Source organism: Prionailurus bengalensis, chromosome C2, assembly GCF_016509475.1.
Source record: "Prionailurus bengalensis isolate Pbe53 chromosome C2, Fcat_Pben_1.1_paternal_pri, whole genome shotgun sequence".
Taxonomy (NCBI): domain Eukaryota; kingdom Metazoa; phylum Chordata; class Mammalia; order Carnivora; family Felidae; genus Prionailurus; species Prionailurus bengalensis.
Genome location: NC_057350.1, coordinates 55,414,837 through 55,429,997, shown reverse-complemented (window position 1 = coordinate 55,429,997; position 15,161 = coordinate 55,414,837). Strand labels below are relative to the sequence as shown.

General features: G+C 37.1%; 1 protein-coding gene across 1 annotated transcript in view; it reads left to right on the top strand.

Annotated features, from left to right (window-relative positions):
* IFT57 (intraflagellar transport 57) overlaps positions 1-15,161 on the top strand; it is a 53,691-nt gene that overhangs the window by 16,581 nt on the left and 21,949 nt on the right. Inside the window, exon 6 of the mRNA XM_043594073.1 lies at positions 10,879-11,001. Within this exon, the coding sequence (XP_043450008.1) occupies positions 10,879-11,001 (123 nt within the window). The remainder of the gene's footprint in view (positions 1-10,878; positions 11,002-15,161) is intronic.

Sequence of the window (15,161 nt, the reverse complement as noted above, 5' to 3'; positions counted from 1 at the left end):
AGCTTTTGAATCCACCCTTGGAATAGGAAAGATTCTTCCTTCCATCCTGATTTTATTGTGAGTCTAAAAAGGAGTAGGAAGCAAGGACTTTTCAAGGTCCTTTCCAGATCTGAGTCCATACCTTCAACACTGGCTCCATGGTGAAGAGTAAGCCTTGGCTAAATTTCTGACTGCATGTCAGTTGAGCACCTGACTCTTGATTTCAGCTCCGGTCATGATCTTAGGGTCGTGAGATCAAGCCCCACCTTGGGCTCTGCCCTGGGCATGGAGCCTACCTAAGATTCTCATTCTCTCTTTCTCTCTCTCCCTCTCCTTCTCCCTCCCCCTCTCCCTCTCCCTCTCTCCCCCTCCCACCCTCCCTCCCTCTCTCCCTCCACCCCTCCCCTGCTTGTTCACTCACTCCCCCCACAAAAAAAAATTCTGACTGCATGTCACTAGACACTTAGTAAATTAACCTGTAACTCCGCTTTCTTATCTGTCCAGTGGTGACACAATTCTTCCCAGGGTTGTTTTGAAATTAATATAACCTAACTAGCTTGATGCATTTCTTCTTTTATATAATTTTTCACCTTTCCTAGAGGTTGGAACTAAGAGATTGGAATGTTACCAACATCCTCATGTGCTGTAGGAGAGTAGAAAAAGCCCCCATCTCTCGATACAAATAAGTTTCTAGATTACCATGAGTATTTTTGAGTAAGAAGCTTACATAGGATATAAGTTATCAAGAAGTTTGCATTTTTATGTAATTTGGGAAGCCTTGGTGATGTCATGTCTTTATTTTCATAATCTGTCACATGGATGCTTATTGAAGGCCCACGAGATGAAATCTGCTATCACGTAAGGTCTCCCCTACAGAAATGACTCGGGAATTTGATGAAAAGTTAATAGGATATTTTCCAGGGTTCATTTGAGAGCTGTCATTTTATAAATGGATAGATTATATTTCCTGAATCAATGCCAATAGCAGATATTTATTATGTAATTCAGTATATTAGATGGGTACCAAGAATGTGTGCTTTTTTCCGTCCTCTATAAACTATATTCTTTAAATCCACCAAACCCCACCCATCCGTCTCTAGCAGTGTTGGTGCTTTGATGTTTGTCTAATGGTTCATTTTAATCCAGGACATCTAGTTGGACACTAAGACCTGCAGATGCTGACTTTGAAATCTCCCTCACATGCATCCCTTCAGCTGTCTTTCAAGGCCAAGTCCTCTTCATCTCTTGTCTGGATTATGTAACAATAATGGCCTGAATTGTCTTTGATCCTTACCCTTCGATCCTACCCTCACCCTTTTGTAAAATATTTTTCACCCTATTCTTCTATCTTGCTTACCAAAATGACTTTTATCAGGTCATTTTGAGTTCAGTAACTTTTGATGGCTTTTCAGTGCCTATAGGTCAATTTATATAGATTATAAAACAATAATTTTTTGGTCTGGATTTCCAGACTCTTAGCAGTTTGACAACTGTCCATATAGCCAACCTTATTTTCTTCTGCAGGAGTAACTTTTTTCCAGATAAATGGATCCTCTCATAAGTTTTCAAACACCTCATGAGCATATCTGCTCTCATCTTTGACCCCTATCTAAAATACCTTCTCATCCTTTCTCTACTTGACTCTTAAACCTTCAGAGTTCAGCTCAAATTCTGTCTTTTTAGTGACACTTTCCCAATTGCCCCAGTCCCATTCAATTCTGTGGCCCACAAATCTACAACGCATAACTATTCATAAAACATATTTCGAACATTCTAGAAGGTTCTTTCATGAGGATTTTTATCATTTTATTACTGTCCCTGAAATAGAATAGTACCTGGCATATAGTAGGTGCCAAATAAAGATTTGTTGGATACAGGGCTCCTGGATGGCTCAGTCAGTTAAGCATCTGACTCTTGACTTCTCCTCAGGTCATGATCTCAAAGTTTGTGAGATTGAGCCCCATGTTGGACTGTGCACTGACAGCAGAGCCTGCTTGGGATTCTCTCTCTCTCTCTCTCTCTCTCTCTCTCTCTCTCTCTCTTTCTGCCTCTCCCCCACTAGCACTTGTGCACACATGCATTCTCTCTCAAAATAAACATTTATTAAAAATCATAAAAAAAAGATTTGTTGGCTAAATAAAGTTGTTTTACCTTGCTTGTAACTCTTCTTGGCCTCCCTTCTGGCTTAGAAGACAAAATTCATATTCCTCACCCTAGCTTCTAAGGTCTTTCACAAAGTATTTAACTCTTTTTTTGGCTCCCCAGTATTCGCCTTTCTAAGCCCCCAGTCGCTCTTGATGTGGTGTTCACAAGCCATGTGCATTTCTATTTCAGTATCTTGGCTTATGATGCTTTTCCTGACTATAAACACTTGGCTTGTCTCTTTTCTGCCTATTTGCATTCCATACATCCTTATAAGGTTAAACTTAGATCTCATCGTCTCCATTAAAACACACTTCTCCCTTTCATTCGAATTCCTAAAGCATTTACACCTATACCAGCTAGTTTCTGGAAGTTAATCATACTTCTTATTTTTACCTGCTTTTATTGAAAACACTTCTTTTTAAAAGTGTAATATATACCTGTTATTGTTTTTTTTGAATGAAGCCACAAAAAAGTGCCAAGAAAAATTTGAAAACATCCCCAAATCTCATCACCCAGATATAAATACTGTATCACTTTATGTATAATTGCCCTGAGGTTATGTAAGATGCTAGTATTTGGTGAATCTGGATGAAGAGTATATGGGAATTCTTTGTACTGTTTGTGTAATTTATTTGTGGGTCTAAAAAAATTATACAGACCCAGAAATAGATTGATGAAGTAGTATAGTGTTCATAAAATAATCCAAATAATATGGTGATATTAATAATATAGGAAACAATGCAAATACGTGGGGGGAAAACTGGACTGTTTAATTAACTGGTGATAGAATCATAAGCTGTGCATCTGGTGAAAAAAGTTGGGCTCTTTCCTCATATCATACACCCAAATAAACCCCACATGGATCAACACATTAGAAAATGATAAGGTATGAAAACAAGAACATGACTGACAAGTGTTATACTCACGGGTTGAAATTGACATAATAAAGCCTGGCAAGAATACTAAAAACCATAAAAGAAAAGCACTAATAAATCTGAATGCATAAAAATTAAAGGCTATATATGAAAGAGTGGGGTGGGGAGCACCATAAAGTTAAAAGACAAGTGATAAACTGGGGAAACATAGTTGTAACCTGTATGACACAAGGATTGATAGGCATTTGGTAAGGTATCTACGAGTTTGTGTTCTATAGTAACATTCCCTGGGCCCTGCCACTCTACTAATGATGTGACGTTGGGAAAATTAGCTAACTGCTCTATACCTTACCTTTCTCATTTGCAAAAGTGGGAATAAGAGTCCCTTGATTCATGGTGCTATTATTGGGCATTTAACATAGGTGAAAGCATTGAGAACCATGCTTGGCATTAATAATAGTAACAGTAACTGCTAAAATATATTGAGGCTTACTATGTGCCAGGCACTGTGCAAACCTTTTAAAATGTGTAATTTAATCATCACAACAACCCATGCAATGAGAAGGGTACTATTATCCTCATCTTACCGATGAGAACCCTGAGATTTATAGAGGTTTTATAACTTGACCAATACCTAAGAAGCAGTGGAGGTAGGATTTGAGCAGAGATGGGATTCCAGACACATCCTCTTGACATTTACACCATACTGTGGCAATTCTTAAGACATTTTAGTTTTCTTTTCCTTGAGTCTTGAGACTCTTTAATCTTGACAGTTAATTAGACTTTCATGTCCCTCTTAGTAGATGTATGAATTGAGCTCTTCAAATGTATTAGGTTGCCATCTCAGAGAAAAGAAGCCTTATAGAAATTCATTACATAAAGAATTAAACTTACTTTGGCATACTCTATAACACCAACTATAATGTCTATGGTAGTTTTTCCATACATGCTTGTTGGGGTACTTTCTTTCAGTTTTATCTTGAGAAAATAAAAAATCAGGACTGATTTTACCTTAGCACTTAATGGACATTAAATTAGCTAAAGTAGTAGCAAAGACAGGTGTTTGAGATATTAAACAGAAATAATACTGGAAGTTGCATTCTCATTCAAAAATAATTTCATATTTCTTATTAGTAAGTTAAATTGATTTTTTTTTAATTTAGGGAGCTTTTTAAACTTTTTTTGATTTGTGAGCATAATTTATTCAAATTTTAGTTCACGTGATAACAGAATAAAATTTCTTTTGATAGTCTCAAAATTGAATTGAAAACTTTTATGAACTCCGTATATGTAAAGACAGAGGCTACCATCTCTCTTTCTTTTGATGGATTACAGCCAAGGTTTAATTTAGTTATTCAGAACAAATCTGAAAATACTTTTTGTATGGTATTAAACATTTTTCTCCATAGTAATATAGTGCTAAATCATTTAAAACCTAATTTGAAAAGAAAATAGTGAATCAGACTCATGATTTATGCTTCTTTAATCATGAAGAAGAATTGACTTGTAGGGACATGAAAGGTTTTAGCTCTGTGCTTTAAATATGATTTGTTAAAATCACTGGATTTCAAGGGAACACTTCTTGATTGAGATACCTTATTTATCCCTCTAGCTTTTTATTGATCAATGATAAAGAAAGAGGGACACTAGGGGCACCTGGGTGGCTCAGTCGGTTAAGCATCTCACTTTGGCTCAGGTCATGATCTCACAGCTCCTGAGTTCGAGCCCTGTGTCGGGCTCTGTGCTGACAGCTCAGAGCCAGGAGCCTGCTTCAGATTCTGTGTCTCCCTGTCTCTCTGCTCCTTGCCTGCTCATGCTCTGTCTCTCTCACTCTCAAAGAGTAAATAAACATTTTAAACAACTTAAAAAGGAAGAAAGAGGGACACTAAATACCCTTAGGAGAAACCTTGCTTAATACATAGTAATGTATAATAAATATTATATTTAGCACTTAGCTTGTTGGCCACCTATCCTATTTCCTATCTGAACCAAAGCATCAAATTAGGAAGGTTGGAAAAAAGCCCTCTGAGGAACCAAAATAAGTATAACCACCTCCATTTAAAAAAAAAAAAAAATGTATGAAGAGTCCCAACCTCACCACCACTACCACCGCCCTCACCAGTTCTCACGTATTTCCCTTGTATTCTTATTTTGCCTAGACTCCAACATGTTTGGATGCTAGGTTTCTAAGCCTCCAGAAGTTGAGGAGGAGGAGGAGTTGCTACAGGCAATCAGGCAGACAGCCAGAGGTGATCACTGGCATCTTGATAACAAGAGAGGCTGCAGGAGAACTTTAAAAGCAGACATAAGAATGCAAAAATTATAGCCATCTGGGGTCATTTGATGTAGGATCAGTCATATCCAGTTTCCTCAGAGCCCTAGAGAACGATTGTATTGCAGAATTAATACAATAAAGGACATCATGAAAATATTAAATTACAGTCAGTAAATGTCAGCATTTATCAGTCTCCAGTATCCAGTCTGATGGTGGTGCCTCATTCTTATAAGAGGTAGGGGTTCGGGCTTGGTAATTGAAGATTCAAGTGCCTCCATTTGCTGTCTTGCTTCATTAGATCAGTGTTAGGATCTTCTGACCCTCCTTTTATCTCCCATTTTCACCTGGAAGTCTGTGGATCCAGTTTCTGCCCAGGCCTTCACGATCTAGGTTCTCTTGGCCAAGCTGTCATCTGAACTTATGATCTCTCTATAACTTCTGATGCAGGGTCTCCATTCCCAAGGAAACAAATTCTCATGGATGCCTGAGTCCTGAGCTTCACTCTTGGGTCTTCCGATGAGCCATATATGTTCCCTTTAGCAGACAAGGTGTTCTTTAGTCAATGATTAGAGGAAGTATTGTAGGGTATCCATGATTAGTCAAGTTTTAGAAACTCTACCCTACTCATAGCTTTCTTCCTTCTTCATTCCCAGTGGAATGTCTTAACTAGAGCTAACTGCCCAACCTAATTTGAACCCTTGCGATCAAAAAGATCCTATAGTACCAGATTTTTGTTACTATAGCAGAGATCAAAAGAATATATATTGCTGGTGTCAGGAAGCCCTCGTCAACATTGCTTTTTCCAGTAATGTTTAGCCCCCTTTCTTTTATAGGGCTTTCCAATAATGAGCATACACTACATATTAGAAATAGTTTTACCCCAAAGAGATTTTTTTTTAAGTTCCTTGCTCAAGATGGTAATTCATCAGATTATACCAAAAATGCAATCAGTGCTTCTACTGCATCACCTGTAACATTTTCTCTATTAAGACTTGTTAATGGGCCAGTCCCCCTCTGTTAGTATCAGGTTCATTACTTCCGATGTTGGTAGTCATGGTCTACCTGGAGTCCCCAGGGTTAATTAAGAGGTGAAGATATTTTGAAGGTATATCAAGTTTTGTATTCCACTGAACCTAGTGTGACAGAACAGCTTTGCAGCACTACATAGGTTATCCAGCAGCTCAGGCTGCAAAGGGGTTTATTTATTTAGCCTCCTTCACTGATATGTGAGGCTTTCCCTTATTCTACCTACCCCTGTAACCATTAAGACTAACCACAGCCAATTACATATACATATGTATATATAATTATGTATATATATACATTCATACATATAAAATTATGTGTATACACACACACACACACATCCAATTTTATGTGTTTACATATATAAACAGATATACAGAATATAGTGTTTTTCAGATGCTTAACCATCCCATTATATTACCTGAAGGAGAGATTACTTCTTGGAACAGAATTCTGAGCAGGCTTTTAACATTGCATGTTTGATCCTTGAACTGACTTTGGTGATATGCCCACTGTTGGAGCCCAAGTTTATGTTATAGGATGGTTTAGACTGTTATCTTCAATTCTTCCATTGACAGTCTGAGGATCAGTTTTCATAAGTTTTTCTTTCCCTCAGGACCATTTATTACCTCCATAAACTAGCCTGAGATTCTCGCTAGCAGGCTATAAACTCTTTGCAGGCAGGGATTAAATCCTTTTATCTTTCTACGCCAAACACAGTACCTGGATTCTTACCTTGCGTGTTGTAGGAGCTTTACAAATGGCTTATTGGTAAATTAATTAATTATAAATGAGACTTCTGGGTAGCCTGTGTCTCATTGAGCTTTTAATTGTTTCTTCAGCATTAACTAGAAAATGCAATTTCCCAAGAGGTATGTTTTATCTTAGTGTTGTTTCAGACAGACTCTGGGACTTTGTCATGATGATATAAATTTTTGATTAAATGAAAACAGCAGTTTATTTCTCTTTTTACTAATATCTCCACATAAAATACCATTTGTTAAATGGAGGTACAATTGGAAAGGAAAGGTTTTCTCAAGTTATTAACCAAGGCATGGAATAGTTTTAAAATGATTTCTACTTCATATGTAGGCCTTGCTCAGTTAATGTATCCACTTATTAGGCATTAGGAAAATGTGACTGAGGAACGAGGTTATGAAATAGATGTGCAAATATGGAAATAGAAGGAGACTGTATAGTTTGATTAAGTTAATGCCGCTCTACCAAGCCTAATGTTCTCTTTTTGCCCTTTCTTCATTTAGTAACTAGGCCATTTCCCCCCAATATATTAACTGTGGCCTAGGAGGCAGTGAAGACATTTGAGCTGCTATATTAAACCATTTTAGGATTTTGGAAGTAGGAGTTTGCAAATCATTGCTTAAGGGAACCAAATAATAACTTAGGAAGAATAAATGCAACTTACTAAAGGACCCAATATAAAGCAAGTAGTAGTTTATGCACTGGGATGCCTTAATGCAATGTTTGTAAGTGTACCCCTGTATCTTACTAACTCTTAGATTCTAGTCTGAGTCAGACAGGGCCATTGCTGACCCATTTGCCTTGGGGAAATTGAGAAACATGTGCCCTTCCTTGAGGAAAATTTTTGAGTATGTTATGGACAACTTGAACAATCCTCTGAGTTCAGGCTTGAAGAAAGTGGGGCTGTGGATGGGTACCTTCTCCAGCCTTGTTTGGTGATTCTGGACTCCACCGACTTCACCCCCTCCTATAGGGAAGGGAAGACGGAGGGGAAATGAGGGATGGGGTTGAGGAGCACTGGCTCTGGGGTTTAATCAGGACTACCCAGCTTCAGATCACCCAAATGGTGGTTCCATAAAGCAATCTTATTTTTAAATCAGTGATCAGAACATCTACCTTCTATTACGAATCCTACAACACTGCTGCTGAGAGGTCATGCCCCTTTGGCCCACCCAGGTTCAGTGGGAATGGGATACGGGGCCCCATAGCCCTGGCAAGAGTGAGCCTGTGTATATACCACACATACCCCCCAAACGTCAGGGCTCACGTACACTGGCAGTGCACACATCCGCCCACCGCATCCCACCCCCATTCCCATCCATCTACCCAGAAAAGGAGCCAGTCAGAATTGGGCCACCTAGAGCCAGGTACAGGTACTGGGGTAGGCCAGTGAGTGAGCAAGCCCCCGGCTCCTCCAAGTCTATATGCATGCCGTGGGCGCCAGGGTTGAGTTACATGATGGAGAGCTTTCCCCATGGCTTTAGGTTTCAACTGGGAGACTCCGTGTCTCTTCTGCTGTCACACATGTCTCAGAAAAGTTCACATGTCTGCTTTGTGAATACTGTGGTAGCATTCTGCTAGTACTCAAAGTAATACAATGTTTCTATATTAAAGTGAGTACTTTAATATTTAAAACAGAATCTTGAACATTTTTCACTTAGTTTTCACATTTTACTTAAACTAATGCTAATATTTTTTTATACTTCTATTTTTTTAAAGTAGAATGTACTTGAATAAATTCAGACTATATATTGTAAAATGTAAAAGCATATACTAGTTATCCATCCTCTAATTGTGTGGTTAGAACTATATAGCCCCCCTGAATTTCTGAACAAAAAGCAATATATGCTCCTTTTAAGACTCTGAATCTGTTCAGGACTTGCTAACATGAACTAGGAGGTAGGAGAGAGACTTTCTTATACCAACAGTGCTCTAGAGACTCAGTCGGGACTTTAAAGCCCCTAAAGACCTCAATCTCCCACCAAAATACAAATCCTGATATAAGGTTATTCTTATACTTAGTGTTAGACTGGATTGGAAAGACTTGTCTAATGAGCTTTCATTTTAAGAAATGTCTTTAAGTGACATAAATTCACATTGAGAATGTAATTTCACCATGAGGTTATTTATATAATCTTTTACTTTTAAGTTTTGCATTATGAGAAATTTCAAACATACACAGAAGTGCAAAATAGTGAACTCTTATGTAACATTACCCAGCTTCAGCAGTTAATAGTTTGTCAGCCATGATTCCTCCAGAGGCCCCACTTTTTTCCTTTGCCCTTAGTAAGTATCAAAAGTATCTTAAGTAAGTTTCAGACATCATGTCCACTTACCTATACATAGTTCAGCATTTATCTCTATTTATAGGGCCTTGTTTTTAAACATAACCATCATGCTATTATAATACCTACAAAATTTGTAATAATTCCTTATATCCTCTAATACTCTTCCACATTCAGATTTCCCTGATTGTCTCAAAAACATCTTTCTGTAGATTGTTCAAACTAGAATCCATATAAGGTTTATACATTGTATTTGGCTGTTTATGTCTTCGGATCTCTTTTTTTGTATGGTAATAAATTTTTTTATGTTTTCATTACATTTTCTTACAATTTATCAAGGAAGCTTAAAGGAAAAGTTGCTACCAAAACTAATGTGTTAGGCTTTATCTTTGCACGTGACAGCAGGGAAGGGGCAGAGGGAGAGGAGAGAGAGAATCCCAAGCAGGCTCCTCGCTGTCAGTTCAGGAGCCAGAAGCGAGGCTCAATCATCCCATGAACCGTGAGATCATGACCTGAGTCGAAATCAAGAGTTGGTCACCTAATAGACTGAGCCACCCAGGCACCCCAGGCTTTATCTTTAAATCATTAATTTGTACATTCTTTATGTTTTCAGATCTATACATACTTAATGCTGACATGTGAAAGCCTAGGAAAATGAAAAAAAAAAGTTTTCCTTTTGTAATTCAAAAACAGACATGAATTGATTTTATCACTCAACAGCAGAAACCAAATGCAAAAATGTGGCCCCACCCTATTTGAGTTCAAGTAGATCTATATTAAGTTACATTTTTAAACTACATTATAGTTGACCTAACCCAAATATCACTTAAATTATGAATAAAAAATGTCTAAGTAATGGCCTCTTGGCTTCTGGGATCTTATCTTTTTTGTCTTTCAGATTTGACGTTTATATTTCAGTATGGAAAATTCAGTGTGCCAGGGTGGCTCAGTTAGTTAAGCGCTCTGACTGTTGATTTCAGCTCAGGTCATGATCTCATGGTTCGTGGGGTCTAGCCCGGCATCTGGCTCTGTGTTCATAGTGCATGGAGCCTGCTTGGGATTTTTTCTCTCTACTTCTCTCTGCCCCTCCCCTGCTTCTGCTGCTTGCTCTCTCTCTCTCTCTTTCTCTCAGAATAAATAAACTTAAAAAAAATTCAAACTGAGACAATGTTTTCTTATCAAATGTGTGAATGTTTGTATCTCCTTTACTGTTACCAATTAACATACCTAAATGGCTTGTTGATTTGACAATATTCCCGTTGAGTTCACTCTGATATTTCAAAAGCATTGTTTTTTGTCAAAATGGTTGAATCCTATATTTGCTTCTTTTTGAAAATACTTATTTTGTTATTCTACCAGGTTTGAGCATTGTTTTCTTTCAACATGGATAGGAGGACAGATAAGAACTTCTTCTGTCACTGTAATTTTAACACTACCATACTTGATATAAATTGTGCAGTCCTGCTAAAATGCCTCAAAATTTTACCATTTCTTTTTATAAACTCTCAATCTTGTGATATCTTTCCTTTCTTAGGATATGAACGAGTCTGCCAAACAAGAAGATATTTTGGAATCCACAACAGATGCTGCGGAATGGAGTCTCGAAGTGGAACGTGTACTACCACAACTGAAAGTCACGATTAGGACTGACAATAAGGTAGAGAAGATAGAACGCAGTTTTTCAAATGCATCTTCATAAGGCAATTTCAGGGTCAAAGGCACTACTAATTATATGAACGATTTAAGCGGGTAGGATTCGGTTTCCAGTGTTTTGTCTTAACAGAGATTTAGTAAATTGTTGTTGAATGAATAAATAATATTAAAGAAGGAAAGAGAGGAATAGATCTTTAAAGTGATTTGGAACACGTCATGTTTCCCTGGGATTGAGGGGTATTTTCTTAATATACTTTGGTGTATTTTCTTAGAAATCTTATTTTGTTTAGGTAAATAGTAAATGAAATTGGAATTTCATGACTGTATAGCAACTGATTATAGTTAGAAAATGGTTTTGGAGCTCTGCTGGATGGCAGAACAGAAGACATCCTGGAAGTTGCCTTACATAATCTATTCAGTACATATGATTAAAAGTCAGATAATAAGAAAATAATCAAAGCATTTGCATTAAGTTTTGGAGATTGGGCCAGATGAATGAACTGGCCCATAATCAAGTTTCTGCTTCCTTTTACAAGAATGTCAGAAAAAACTATCAGGTGACTAGACAATCCTATTCTCATTAATACTATAATAATGTCTACAAAAGAGACTGCAGAGAGAGACATCTAGGTAAAGAAACTAACAAGTTTCCATCCCTGGAGGCAGGAGAAGAGCACCAGCATTACAGAACAAGGTTCTAGGGAAGCTTGTTACTCCGAAAATATGGTCCTGAATCTACCCCCAAAGATTGCTGTTTTCAGAGTGCCTTAGAAATGAATTTATTCTTAGAATGTCTGGATTTGGGCTTGTAAAACTGTGTCCTGGAGAAGGTAAGAAGTAGCCTAGACTCCTAGGGCAGTCCTACAATAGGATAAAGGCAGCAAAGGTCTTGCTAGACTGAACAGCTGTGGAACAAACTTAAAGGTAAGTGGGCAAATCCTGCAGCCTGTTTACCATGTATTTTCCCAGAAACTATTATGTAGCCATTATTTGACTACATTAGGGGTAAATTCTTGTTTGCATATCTCATATGTAAATATGTGTTAATACATATTGTGTTATTACAATTGTGTTATATTGTGTTAATACGTATGTGTTAATACATATTTACATATGAGATATGCAAAGAAAGAATCAGATTTCTTCACTGATTCAACCTCTGCTAAAAGTTGTAATTTGCAAAAATGTAATTTTTTTTTGGTAAAAATGTAACTTCTAATTCTCTATTTTTATAAGAGCAGAACTCATAAAATTAAAAATTATTATTGTTATTCTAGTTAGAATGACATGTTAAAATAACTGTGTAGTTAGGAACTCTCAGGTACATCTTAATTCCATACGGAAGCCTTTAATTTATTTAACTTTCAAGCTAACTAACTCTTGACATCCAGCATCTCATTTAGAACCTAATAGGATCGATCACACAAGAGTGTTTTTTAAAGCATAGTCATTGATTTCTACATAACAGGAGTAACTGAATAAAGGAAGAATATAAATGTAACAGCTAACACATACAGTTTTGCAAAACTAAGTACAGGTTAAGTTCTACTACAAACTAATATTGTAGTTATCAGAATCCTGGGTTCTTAGAGAATCAGTGATCTCCTGATTGGAGAAGAATTAACTAGGTGAAAGTTGGACTCTTAGTCTTGTGCCATACATTACCACCCTTGATCTTATGAGGATATACTGTGCCAAATTAATAAAAAGTCAGATTTTACAGGCAACATTCCAAAATGTCACATAAAGTTTTGAGGGCTTTTTTCTTTATATGAATATCATTTTGAATTTAGATTTTTAAAAAATTATTTATTTCCATTTTTTTCTGTTTGATAGCATTGGTAATTTTTTTTATTTTTACATTTATTTATTTAAAAGAGAGAGAGAGAGAGAGAGAGAGAAAGAGAGAGAGAGAGAGAGAGGAGAACATGTGCACATGTGTGAGCTGGAAAAGGGTGACAGCAGGGGGAGAGAATCCCAAGCAGGCTCTGTGCTGTCTGATGCAGGGCTCGATGGGCTCAATCTCAGTATTGTGGTAAAATATGCTGATCTAAAGTTACATCTGATTTTTTTTTTTTTCAGAATTCTTTTCTAGATCATTTGGTCTTTGTGCCTAGTATTTCACAAACTCTTCTAAGTATTTCAGAGGTATCAAATAGGAAATGCAGGTTTGGGGTCAATTTATTCAGCTTACTTAAGAAAAATGAAATTGTATGTTGATTTGAGAAAATAAAGGGTTAGTAAATAAAGAAATATTTTTCATGTCACAGAAATAAAAATAATCTGGTCACATACGAGGTTTCTCATGGGCTTACCATCCTCCTTCATCAGAAGAGTTTGACTCCAGCTTCATGGTACATCCCATTCTTCCTCCACTCCTGACTCGACCAAAACCAAACCCTCTCCTTTACTTTTGGCGAAAATAATTACCTTTCACTCCACACAGGCTATTTAGGACATTTGGAGACTTCAACTTTGTGTTTGAGGGAAAATGAGCTGTTTTCAGATCAGTGTGTTTTACCGATCATTATTAGATTAATTTTTAACTAGCATAGAGATGTGGGAGATAACTATACAGGGCCTCCATTATTTAAATCCATTAAAAAGTTCTTTAAAATGACCTTGTGTTAGCAGTAAATAAGTCCCATATTTCTTTAGCACTGGATCAAATGTTTGTTTTTCTTTTTTTTGTCACAAGTTCAGTGCTTGTGTGCTTCTTGGCAGGTAACTAACAAAAAAAATTAATAAATAAATAATAAGTAAATCTCCTTTTCTTTTTGTTGTTTTTTTTTTTTTTTAATTTTTTTTTTTCAACGTTTATTTATTTTTGGGACAGAGAGAGACAGAGCATGAACGGGGGAGGGGCAGAGAGAGAGGGAGACACAGAATCGGAAACAGGCTCCAGGCTCTGAGCCATCAGCCCAGAGCCCGACGCGGGGCTCGAACCCACAGACCGTGAGATCGTGACCTGGCTGAAGTCGGACACTTAACCGACTGCGCCACCCAGGCGCCCCTCTTTTTGTTGTTTTGATGAGATACTCTCGTATACTGATATTTTATTTTATATTCTCTGTAATGTTGTAATTAGGTTTTATTGTAAGATGAGGTTATTCTTTTTTCTGGCAGCACTCGTTACTGTTGCCAGTTTTCGAAGAATGCAAACGAATTTTAATATTAGCTTAAATTACAATTGGGAAAATTAAAATGTTGCCAAAAATGCAAATGATATGTTCCACAACTGAAGGTGAAGGACTTTTGTCATATGTTAGCCTCAATGGACTATATTAGTAGTTCCCTTTTTAGAGTTGGTTTAGAGAATGCTCCTGGTGATTCCTTCTAGAGTGTTATATACCCAGAGACCAACTCATATTGCCCCAACTTGGAATAATGTGTCTAAAGACACAGAAGTTCTGCCAAGAAAGTCAATAAAGCCAGCCAAGTCCTGGGTCATTCCATTCTAGTTAATGCCTCAGTTATGACCAAGTGAGTAAGGCTCTGGAGTCCATTCCTTAGAAGGGCAGTCTGAGGACAGCTAAACTAGAGTAGACATGAGTGCCACCTCATCAAATTGTCTACGAGTATTATTAGTGTACTAAGACTGTATATCTTGTACTTTTTGTTCCTTCCCTCCTTAGTTCATTTTTCTCTTTATATCTTTCCCTTTCTTCTTCTGTGTTTGTATCTCTTTTTTATTGTTTTTATTATTTTATTTTTATTATTTTTTTTATTAGACCCAGGAGTGGTGACAAGTGTTACGTAAGGACTCTGGTGGAATTTAAAACTAAGAGCAAACATCTGTGACTATAATCAGACTAAATTTAAATCTGTAACTGGTCAAGAATTATCTTAAACTCTGAGTCTTTTTCAAATACACTCTTGTTTTTAATTATAAAAATAATATGGAAACAATTCAAGGGGAAAGGGGCTAGGCAGTGTGCTATGAAATAGAAGCTGTCAATTCCATGTTTAGTTTCACTATCAATTCCTGATTTACTGAGCCAAAGCTTCAGAAGCTTAGTGGAACTGTGGCAGCCACAAAGACCAGGAGAAGATGGAGCCTATCTCACACATCTTCCCTTGGCACCTTCAATTCATATTTCTACCACTTATTACATGTTCAATCCAGGGCAAGCTACTCAACCTTTCTGTCCCTCCTTTTCCTAA